General features: G+C 46.0%; 1 protein-coding gene across 1 annotated transcript; it reads left to right on the top strand.

Moving 5' to 3' along the window:
• Positions 1-2,850: 2,850 nt before the first annotated feature.
• RABAC1 (Rab acceptor 1) lies at positions 2,851-10,539 on the top strand. The gene is made up of 5 exons (XM_056847521.1): positions 2,851-2,946; positions 3,097-3,309; positions 4,588-4,685; positions 7,953-8,054; positions 10,405-10,539. The coding sequence occupies exons 1-5, from the start codon at positions 2,867-2,869 to the stop codon at positions 10,491-10,493; spliced, it is 582 nt and encodes a 193-aa protein (XP_056703499.1). The 5' UTR covers positions 2,851-2,866; the 3' UTR covers positions 10,494-10,539.
• The last annotated feature ends 1,422 nt before the right edge of the window (positions 10,540-11,961 follow it).

The raw sequence follows: 11,961 nt of genomic DNA, 5'->3' as shown, positions 1-11,961 counted from the left end.
CAACCCAAGCTTCTCTCTTCTCCCTGGCATATTGCCTGAAAGTTCAAACCTAACCCAGCGCCCTGTTTCTAGCAGTGGCCAGCCACACTGCTGAGAGTGGTCACAGGCAAATATTCTCTGTAACTCCGTCCCACCCCATCCAGGCTCAAACAGCCTATAAAAGGAACCCACATGACTTGCCCAGCAAGACTTCTCTCCCCCTTGGCCTGCCCTCTTTGCAGACCTGTAGTTATAATTTTTGTGCAGGGAGGGAGCATCCTTTTCATGAAAATGTAGGTGTCTTGCCTCCCCACTGGTCTCTGTGTGTGTCAGGTTTTATCCATCACGCTTCTATCCCACACTTCTGTGGGAGCTCAGAGTCGAGTGAGTGAACCAGCTCCAAATAGTTGCTGAAGTGAAATCCATCTAAGATAGAAGTCTTGTGGCTAGGTTGGGGCAGACCAGTGGTGGGGTGCTGGCTCCTGGTTCTTGACAGCGTGCAGCTGACATCTGTACCGGCCTTTAAGAGCTGGGTGTGATCCTTGATGCCTCCTTATCAATGGAGGCTCAGGTCACAGCCGCAGCCAAGGTGGCTTTTTACCATCTCCACCAGGCTAGGTAGCTGGTGCTCCAATCTAGCCACAGTGATCCATGCGACAGTCACCGCCAGGCTAGCTTACTGTAACTTGCTCTATGTATGCCCTTGAGACTGATCCGAAAACTCCAGCTGGTTGAAAATGCTGCAGCGGGGGTACTTACTGGGACCCCACTAAGAGCTCATGTTCCGCCAGTGCTCCAACAACTGCACTGGCTCCAGTTGGAGTACCAGATCAGGTTCCAAGTTCTGGTGGTAACATTTAAAGCCCTAAATGGTCTGGGACCATCATATCTATGAGACCGTCTCTCCAGGTGTGCCCCCAAGAGAGCATTATACTTGCAAATAACAACTTATTGGTGATCCCTGGCCCAAAGAGTGTCTGGCTGACCTCAATGAGGGACAGGGCTTTTTTGGCCTTGAACCTGGCTGGTGGAACTCCCTCTCTAGCAAGACTATGGCCCTGCAGGGTTTGACACGGTTCCATAGGCCTGTAAGACTAAGATGCTTATCCAGGCCTATGGTTGAGGGCAGCAACAATGTGTTATCATAGCTGGCCTCCCTCCCCCCACCCTTGCTTCTTCTGTTCCATCTTATTGAATTTAAGTGGGGTCCCAATTGCCTCCCCGTGCTCATTGTGAACCTGTGTTCAAATAATAGACACAAATTGGTCATTGTTAATTTTTCAACTGAGTTTTACCAAACTTTTTATGCTATGTGTTGATCGTATTCTAGTGGATATGAGCCACTCTGAGCCCAACCTTGGTCAAGACTGAAAGTGGGGTATAAATTTAATTTAAAAAAATAAAGCAATGACCCTGTGAAGCAGGTTAGGCCAAAAGATGTCACTTGCTCAAAGCCACCAAAGAAATGTCATGAGCAAGCAAGGATTTGAACTTTGGCTTCTACACAATTTGTACCAGGGCCACGGTGATTTTTATTATAGAAACATGTCAGGATTCCCCCACGTCGGGATCCTCTTCTGATTTGCTCAGTAATACCTGGAACTGGGTGTTTGTCCCAGGATCTAATTGTTTGCAGAACTGGAGAAGGAAATCTCTCTGCCAGGATTTGGTTTTTAAAAAAGCAGTTGCTGGCTAGAATAAAGCAAACATATTTCTCACCTGTAAAGTAAAATAGGTCAGATGTTGCCACTGAACAGATTTTACAGGTAAGGCAGAGAAACGTGCAAAAGCCAACAAAAAGGTTACTAGAAACCAGCAGGGCAGTTCTTGGATTGTGGTTGTGCAGTTTACGGAGAGTGGGACCCTGCTGAAGGGGGTGGGGGGGAGCTACAACCCATAATTCTTCTGGGTGGTGCTGACCCCTCTGGAGGAGTGAGTGAGGTTTATGTTCCCATTCACACATTTTCCGTTTTTTTTTTTTAAAAAAGGATACACCTTAAAATGTAAAGTGTGCACTATGGTGCTGGTGTTAGCTTTTTATATACCCTGTAAAGAATGTGCAAAATCCTAAATTAACAATTTTTTTAAAAGAATGTATGTGTGGCCATGCTAAACACATCATGCAGCTATATTTATTTAATTCAATTAATTTAGTTATTATGTTCATTTGACCCCTATCTTTCTTCTAAATGGGAATCCAAAGCGGCTTATTTAATTATCCAGTCCTCCGTTTTATCCTCACAACAACCCTGTGAGGTGGGCTAGGCTGAGAGAGTGTGAGTAGCCCAAGGTCACCAAGCAAGCTTCCATGGCAGAGCGGGGATTTGAACCTGGGTCTTCTAGATACTAGTACAACTCTCTTAACTTCAACTGTTCTCACTTATCTATCTATCAGGGAGTCCCAATTAACCACAGCTCCCAGCAGAATGTTACTAAATTGCCTCTGCATAATGTGCAAAATCACCTTTGCTTCTGTATCTGCAAATGAAGGACCTTGTGGGATCAGCCTCTTGCAATGGCCTGGCCCTTCACAGCTGTTTCCTTCAAGCCACCCAAAGGTGTGTCTTGACTGCTCCAGCTCTCTGTGAGCCAGTGTGGTATAGTGGTTAAGAGCGGCAGACTAATCTGGTGAAGTGGGGTGGTTTCCCCACTCCTCCACATGAAGCCTGCTGGATGACCTAGGGCTAGTCAAAGTTTTCTCCAAACTCTCTCAGCCCCACCTACCTCAAAAGGTGCCTGTTGTGGAGAGAGGAAGGGAAGGAGATTGTAAGCCCGTTTGATTCTCCTTTAAAAAGGTAGAGAAAGTTGGCATAATAGAAATCAACTCTTCTTCTTCCTCCCTTCCCATCTCTCTGTAGCTCCTTAGCCTGGCATCATCCGGAGCGCAATGGCTAGCAAAATAGGACCAGAGCATCTCTTCAACCCAGGGACCGAAGTGGAGGCAGCGGGAACTCTGCTGGGTACCAAGTAAGACGCCCAGGAGGGAGGCCATGGTGATGGGCGGAGGGGCAAGGCCTTTGGAAGGATGTGGGGCACCGGGATCGATCTGTTGTGACTTCCAGCTCTCTAAAGCCCTCCCTGCCTTCCCTCTCTTCTCCCCATGCTGCCCTCATACAGGATGTCCATCCCAGCTCTCTTGCCCCAAGGCCCTGCCAAGGAATGGCTGGAGCAGCGGAAAGCCACCATCCGGCCCTGGGCCAACTTTGTCGACCAGCGGCGCTTTGGGAAGCCCCGGAATTTCGGGGAGCTGTGCAAGCGGCTTGTGCGCAACGTGGAGTATTTCCAGAGCAACTACGTCTTCGTTTTCTTGGGGCTCATTGTCTATTGCCTGTGAGTAGCAGAAGTGGAGAGGGGAGGGGCTCCTGATTTGAGCGTCCCGCTGTCAGATTGCCAAGCAGTAACAGAATCAGGAGTCAGGAAAAAAAAGATGGCATCGTGAGATTCACTGCTTCCAAATGAAAATCCAAGTTTCTAGCCCTTACAGCTGGAAATATTTGTCCCACCTTGATTTTACAACAGAGAGCCAGCATGGTGTAGTTAAGAGTGGCTGGCTCTAATCTGGAGAACCAGGTTGGTTTCCCCACTTCTCCACATGAAACCAGCTGGGTGACCTTGGGCTAGTCACAGTTGTCTTAGAGCTCTCTCAGTCCCACCTACCTCAGAGGGTGTCTGTTGTGGAGAGAGGAAGGGAAGGTGATCATAAACCTCAGAACATAAAAACCAGCTCTTCTTGTTGATAGAGAAATTCCTGAAAGAGTCTAAAAAGCTGTATATTAAATAAAAAATAAAATAAAAAATAAATATTTTGCCCGGATGAAGGAAACGAACACAGATGAGCTTGTTGAGAAAGGGAGAAAGCAACCTAAAACAGACATGTTGATTTGGAACCATGTGGGAGGGGGAAATGATTTATTTTTGCATGGGAGAACTTGATTTCCCCACCTGCAGCATGATATGGTACAGATTTATCCCACAGAGCTTCTCTTTGCCCGTTTTAGCAATCAGAGTTCTTGCTGCAGAAAGTTTGCTTAGTGTTAACAGACTGTAATGGGCTGTAGGACTTGAACCATGTTATATTTGGGAATCTGCCATTTTTCATTGATTTGCACCTGTTCTGAAGTGTCCCAAGGCTCACAGCAGCCCTTGATCTTTTTTTGTTTGGAATCCATGACATGGGAGGACCACTACACTGATTCTTCATAATGGGTAGCCGTGTTAATTTATCTGTTGTAGTAGAAAAGAGCAAGAATCTAGTAGCACCTTAAAGACTAACATAATTCCTGGCAGGGCATAAGCTTTCATGAATCACAGCTGAAGAAGTGAGCTGTGATTCACAAAAGCTTATACCCTACCAAAAACTTAATCTTTAAGGTGCTACTTTAAGGTGCTACTGGATCTCGCTCTTTTCAACTACACTGATTCTTGTTGTGTATGAAACTAACTTCCATTGATTCCAGCCACTGGCCCATACCGGATGTATCCTTGAACTGGCGATGCCAAGAATCAAACCTTGAACTTCCTTGCATACCAAATGTGTTTTCTGCCACTGAACCGCAACTCCTCCCTTGCCCTGGTGTCTAACCTCCTTGCCTGCCTCTCTCCCCACAGCATCACATCCCCTCTACTCCTGATTGCACTCGCCGTCTTCTTTGGGGCCTGTTACATCATCTACCTGAAGACTCAGCAGTCACAGCTCGTCGTGTTTGGTAAGCAGAAGGTGGCTCTGATTCTCAGGGGACAAGTCTGATGGGTGTCATTCATACCCGTTCTTAATCTCAGTAAATGATGTCCCACCCTAGCTGGTGAAGCAGAACAACCACCCCACAAAACAGACTCAGCACCATCCTAGATGTTCACATGTGGCGCAGCTCTCTGGGGATGGTCCCATTTGCATGTTTAAATTCTTAACATTCCACTGAAAAAAGAAAATCTCCTAACATACAAAAAAAACACATCAGGGAAAAACCGGAGTCAGAACATTGATGTTCCGGCTATCCTTACAGAGGGAACTAGTTTTTGGCATGACAAAGGCTGTTACTGCACTAGGTATTCCCAGCGATGTATCAGGAGTTTGGAAATGTTATAAAAAACATCACTTTAAAAGGGTTTTTGGATGCCACGGTTAAAAAATGGTTGGAAGACGTCTTCACAGCTAAAGGGGCCAAACAAAGTGCGAACAGTATTTTTTATAAGTTTCAAACTCTTAATACATCGGTGGGAATACACAGAAAGTGCGAACAGTATTTTTTTATAACATTTCCAAACTCTTAATACATCACTGGGAATACCTAGTGCGGTAACAGCCAAAGTGTTTAATTATGCAGCCTCCTGCTTGCATTCTGGGACTGGACAATGTACTTTTCTTGGCCAAGATATTCACTCTCAGACTGCAGGGCCATAAGCTAAAACGGCTATACACAGTATGTGGGGGAACCCACACCATGTCTTTATGCTGGGACAGAAGGGAGATTCTTTTGCATTCTTTCCCCAAGGCAGGAGAGTCTCCCAAACCTTCCTTCTTGCTTCTACACACAGGCAGTCTTTTTCTGTTTGGGACGGTGTTTTCCTCCCAATGCACATAAATCTCCCTCTCCTTTGGGGATGGCCCCGTTTTGTTACCTTTGCAGTCTGCACCAGGCCACCCTGTTGAAGTTAGAAAAAATTAAATTGTGGCAAAGGGCTCAAATCCAGCAGCATCCTGGATTCCTACAGTTCTCTTCTCAGAATTATTTGACCGTGAGAAGTGCCACACTGAAGCAGGCTCTCACCAAATGCCAAAATCTGGGAACTGCCAGCTGGAGGCTTGAAAAAAGATGAAAGCAGAGATTGTATGTGAGAATGAGATTACCCAATCCAGTCTGAGAGAGAGACTGCAAAATATGGCATTGCCATGTCACCACTGGCAGATGGGATGAAGAGTAGGATGTTGTATGTCATGAAAGGGAAGGTAGTAGCTCTCCCCTTTCCCTGTTCTTTATATTTGTCCTTCATATGTGTTGGGCAAGCCTTGTGATGTTTTCTTGGTTTTAATCTGTTTTTGGATGTTGCAGTTTCCAAAGTGGCCATCAGGTGGTGATGTGTCAACAAAAATGAGCACGGTTCCCTGGCAGAGTCCTCTCTTCTCCTGGCCTTAGAGCACTGGTTCCCAACCGGGGGTCTGTGGACCCCCAGGGGTCCGCGAGAACTAAATTAAGGTCCGCGAAACAAAGTTATAAACCCATAATAAATTAATATTTTCAATTAAAAGTTCTCTATTATAAAAATATATATTCAAATATTATTCTAAGTTTAATGTTTAACTAACAGTTATGATTAAAGTTTATTTTCAAATTGTCGGAATTTTTATTTTGAACCTTGGGGTCCCTGCACCGAACAAAAAAGTCCTAGTGGTCCCTGGTGAAAAAAAGGTTGGGAGCCACTGAGGCTTAGAGAGAAGCTCTGACTTGCAATTTGTAAACCATATAAAAGGCAAAAATTCTTGTGTTCCTTTGCACGGGAAGCTGGGTCTCGGGGCTGCCAGCTGTTTTAGTAAAAGAAAAAGACAACACCACTAAACCCCTGAATGTAATAAATTATATAATTTTCCAAAAAGATAATTTATAATTTTAAATATTTATAATTTCCAAAACACTTCTGTCAAAACAAAGCAAACTATACAAGGTTTTGTGATTTATCCTTGTTTCGCAAGTCAGCTTCATCAGAAGTCTGTTGCTCTATATCTTGCTATACAGGATAATCTTGACTGCTCTGTATAGCAGAATCTCTCTGATTCAAATCCTGTTACTTTAAAACACAAATACACTTATAAAACAACATTTCCAACATAAGTATACTTAGCCTATACTTTCACACCTGTATGTTTAAACACAGAACATAACAAAATTTACCCAAGCAGATTATCCTGTTAGAACTGGCAGACCACGCTGTCTGGGCATCGCCTCTCTTTCACCAAACACCATTCTCTAGATTCCGATAAATCTGTTACAAATTGATTATCCATAGCTGTCAGTATTCCAAAGGTATCTGCCAGTTACCTTACCATTGGAGTCGTAACTGATTAATTGCAGCTGTTACTTTGAAGCTGATATGCGAAACAAGGATAATGTCAGATAGGCTCTCCACCGGCCCCGGATAGAAACAAGATGGTTTCCCCCACGGACAAAATGGAGTCCTTTTGCACTCCATCGTCCCTCTCCGTTTGCACCTGGTCTCCTGCCCAAGATCTGCAGCTCAATGGAGACCCGCCCCGGTAATGGCTGATCTGATACCGGGTCCCGCAGAACAATACTGGGAGCCCGGGAAGATCAGCCACTTAACGCACGCATTTTACTCTGAATACTTTTGCTCAAGTCTTTACCGGTAGTTTGCTTCGGTATTGTGTCTTTGTTTCCAATAATCCAATCAACCCCATTGTATCCACCCTGTTTATGTTTCAATATTCCCCATACCTGTATGCTAGCCTTAAGTCTTTTGACCTGCTGAAAGCGCTGTTCTTCTGAAATAAACTTTTTACTTGCTGTATCGTCTGGAGGAAAGTAATTGCCTGGAACGCATCGACTTGCTGAGGCCTGACAGATAAATTGTCAAACCTTGTATCGTTTGCTTTGTTTTGACAGAAATGTTTTGGAAATTATAAGTTGATATTTAAAATTATAAATTACCTTTTTGGAAAATTATATAATTTATTACGTTCAGGTGTATAGTGGTATTTTTTCTCTCTCTTTGTATATATGTGCTTTGGGTACCACTCCCCTATTGATTATTTTGCATTGTAGCTGTTTTAGTAAGGCAGCCGAAGCTTCTGAGTAGGCCAGAAGGAGCTCTGAAGTCAGAAGACAGGCCCTGCAGATTCCCGCCTTAGAGGGGGGAATAAAAATATAAACAAAGTGGAGCCTGCTGACACCTTCAAAAAAGTGGTTGGTCCTCTTTACGGTCTCCTCTCTGCATTTTCACCCCATCTCTTTCTCCTCTAGGCCGGGAACTCAGCACAGCCCATCAATACGGCCTGGCCGGAGGCATTTCTTTTCCCTTCTTCTGGCTGGCAGGAGCCGGATCTGCTGTTTTCTGGGTGCTGGGTGAGTCATTTGTGCATTAACCCTATTCAAGCTGTGAGGCGCAAGCGCTGTTCCTTCTCCCTGGACCGCTGAATAGCTTTTCTCCCCTCCAACCTCAGATCTCGTTTTTTGGCATGTTCGTACAACCAAGAGCAAACAATGTTAAGCCTCACTGACGTTTCTATCCTGCCGTTCTCTCAAGGAGCTCGGGCAGCACACATGGTTCTGACCTTTTCAGTTTTTATCCTCACAACAGCCTTGCCAGGTAGGCTAGGCTAACCTCAGGCCACACAGTGAGCTTTGTGACTGAAAAGGCCTAACCAGTGCACCGTACAGCCTCCTACAAGAGCCATTCAAGTGACAGTACCTCCTGACTCATGGCCAGAAATGTTTCACTGAGGAGGCACTAGGGTCGGTAGGTCCCTGCCATAATAAATCCTGGTACTCATTGGGTAGGGCCATATTCATTGTTGAGTAAAATGCACTCTGCACATGTTCAGTGGCATGCATTCCTTTATGCAGGCACTTTATGGCAAGTTAACTTGCAATTAGTGATGAAAACCTGATACTAGGCCATGGGGAATGGCGAATTCATTTTTCTGCTCCACCCTCATGGGCCTGCATGCTCCTGAGGCAAACTTCCCATTGCTAACAGAGGAGCCAAGCCCCATACATAACAACACTGGGAAACTTAACGTGGGGGAGTGGAATATAACAAACACTTAGCCTCACCTTTTCCTGGTCCCCATCCATCTAGGCCCAGAAGCATCCCAGCCTGGTTCTGAATAGCCAAGACACTCGGCCTGGTTAGCCTGTTAAAGAGGGAGTGGCACAACAGAACCAAACAGGAAAGAAGCACAGGGCCCAGGGAGAAAAGGTGATGAGGCAAAGCAAATGAGAACCAGTTTAGTCAGGAGGGGGTTAACTGAGCCAGCTGCAGTTGGGTGGCAGCTTCCTCTCCTTCCCAGGCACTCAGGATGAAAAAAACTTCCTGCACGTTTTCTGTTATATCTCTGCAGCGGAAAGGGCTAGAGACTTGTTTTTATAAAAATATTAAGCTGGAAGGTCAGTAATGGGGCATAAAATATTTGGGGGGGGGGTATATTGCCCCCTGAATGTCTCCCCATAGCTACAGGCTTTAATACCTCACCGTTCTACTGAAGTCTTGCACATACACTCTCAGATAGTTTGGCAATCTTGTCCTGAGAGCACTTGCAGTTCTTTCAGTGGAAGCTAGGTGGTACTGTGCATTAAAAACAATCCCTAAATTATTCAGGATTTAAAAAGGCTAAATGCATATATACATTGCACATTAGCCATAAACCTTTGCTTCTTCCACATTCCGCTTTTTGTTATTCCTGGAGAGAACCAAGGAGCTGTGCTAGCTCTCTCTGCATATCCATCCTCTCTTTTTTTAAATCACTGGAAAATCTTTTTCAGCATTTTGCTGGCTCTGAAGTCTACCTCCTATTGTCCCCACAGTTCTAAACCTGCATTTACAATCAAAAAGATTCAGAGGAGGGAAATTAATGCAAAATTTGATTTTCAGGGTACAGGACTCAGTGCCCTATTCCACCATTGTTTTTTACCCTCCTTTGTGCGTGAAGTCACGAAATACTCCAAGCTTGATCAATCATTGGTGTCCATAGGAATTTTTTATTTGCTCACAAGTGAGTTTTTTTCAGTCCCCTTCCCCCTCCCTAAAATAAAAACCCTCTCCAAGCAAAGAGGGCAGCATTCAGCCCAACAGCCCTTCAAGAACCTCTGTTAGAATTTCTCGGCGCACTCTTCTGGCTTCTCCAAGATGGCAAAATTCAGATGAGTCTGCCGCTCCTAACCCGACCACAGCACTCATTTTGGGGGGGGGGGGGCACTTGGCCTGCTGTCCTCCCATTCAGTATCACGACCCATTTTAGTCTTTAGGTACCCCAGCAGCCACCATCACCTGTACCTGACTATCCGAAAGCCTTGGCACAATGTAGCTTGCCTTTCTGCCCTGGTGCGACACTGTTCCTTGAAACCGCCTGCCGGTTCCAGCACTTTGGTGCAATGGTCCAGATCCCCCTTTGCCTCATGCAAGTGGACTACGGGCAAAGGAGAACAAGAGAGCCTCCCGGCATGTTTCCTCCGAGTAACGATGGTAGCTCTCACTTTGCTCCCATCCACTTGGGGGAACAGAAATGGAACCATTCGAGCTTTTTGTCCTACTTTGTGCGAGACCCACGCTTTCTCTCTGCTGCCTCTAAGGCACCAAAATTGTCCCTGAGATCTGCAAGGACCAGGTTCAGGACAGGGAGGAGGAGGAGAGATTCCATCATCACAGATGCAAGGGGGCTGTGAGGGGTCATCCTTCCTCTGTCGCCCCCTGCAGGTGCCACTTTGGTTGTCATCGGTTCCCACGCTGCCTTTCATGAGCTGGAATCTGGAGAGGGCGATGAACTGCAGATGGAGCCAGTGTGAAGAGCCCAGCAGATGCCGGTCGCCTCCTTTACATCCCCAGCGCTTTCTCTGCCTCACTTTTCCATTGCCTCTGTATATATGGCTGATGTTCTGTTGAGTTTTTTACCCTCCACAAGAGCCTGATTTGCAGTTCCCTTCTGGTCCTCTCATCCGCCACCATTCTCCTTAGTCATGTCCTTTCAAGGCTGACCCCCCCACCCTATTTCTAGCCCCTTCCCCTTCCCCAAACTCTTAGCCCTCTCATGGGTTTTCCTGTCTGGGACATGCAGTAAAGCTGCCCTCACTTCCTTTCCCGTACCGTGAGTTCATCACCCATTAACTCGTTCCATAACAGTCAAGCCTTGGAGGTTTCTGACCAGAGTCTGAGTCCAGCCTCCCTGTTTCCATCTTGCCAGTAACATTAAAGAAAGAAACCAGGTATTGGATTGTCTTTCAGGTGTTTTAATCTGTGACATGACAAAGATTATCTCCATGCACTGGGTTACGTCTGCTTCAGATTAAGAGCCCAGCTGCCCTGGTTCCTTGTGGCCGACTCTGCAGGGCTGGCCACAGTCTCTAGGAAGAGCAAGATTCGAGTCCAGCAGCGCCTTAAGGACCAACCAGATTTCCAGGGAATAAACTGTCCAGATTCAAAGAGAGCTCTGACTCTCGAAAGCTTATGTCCTCCAAATCTTGTTGGTCTTCAAGGGACGGCCAGCCTCAAAACTTGCTCCACTGTTGCAGACCAACGCAGCTACCCACCCGAAACAATCTCTCGGAAGTAATCCTCAGCCTCTTAAGTTGCTCCCGTGACTGCTCCTCTCGGCAAAGGCATTTTCCCAGCCTTACAAAATCACCCAGATCCTTGACCTCCCCCCACCAAATGAAATGCTCCCTATTTGCCTCAAAAGTAAAAATTCCCAAATTGTTTGATCTAGCCAACATCCAACGTAATTCCATTTGTGTTGCTTGATTATGGGATTTGGGATCCTTTGCCCCACCAGACTCCCAGCCTGCCTGCGCCTTCTTCTGCAGGGGCATTCTTGACTCGCCCGGGAGCCACCAGATTCTGCTCGTAGGCCTGTAATATCTATGGCTATGAAATCACGGTTAGGGTAAATCAAAAGAGCTGAATATCCAGTGCTGTTCAGGGCGACCGGCTGCACGGGATTCTTAAGATCTTGCTACAGATAGGGCTGAACGTCAAGTCTTTTGGCTTGCGGGCGCAAGACGGCAACAGTGATTTCCACCTCAGTAAGAATCCCCTTGCTTCTTCCAAGCCTTTTGCGTGGGCGTTTTGCTGAGAAACCGGTACAGGCTATACTATTCTGAAAAAGGGGTGGGGATCCAGATTTTGCGAGAACATTTCCAGTGTGATGTGGTGAAAGGTGAGCAAATGCCTATAACCTTCAATAGAGAAGGAAATGTCAGCAGCAGGGGCCAAGAAAATCTCTTGGCTGTCTGGACATTAACACCAGTGTGGTGTAGT

The sequence above is a fragment of the Euleptes europaea genome, chromosome 3, assembly GCF_029931775.1.
Source record: "Euleptes europaea isolate rEulEur1 chromosome 3, rEulEur1.hap1, whole genome shotgun sequence".
NCBI classification, from domain to species: Eukaryota; Metazoa; Chordata; class Lepidosauria; order Squamata; family Sphaerodactylidae; genus Euleptes; species Euleptes europaea.
This window is presented reverse-complemented; position numbering and strand designations above follow the sequence as displayed.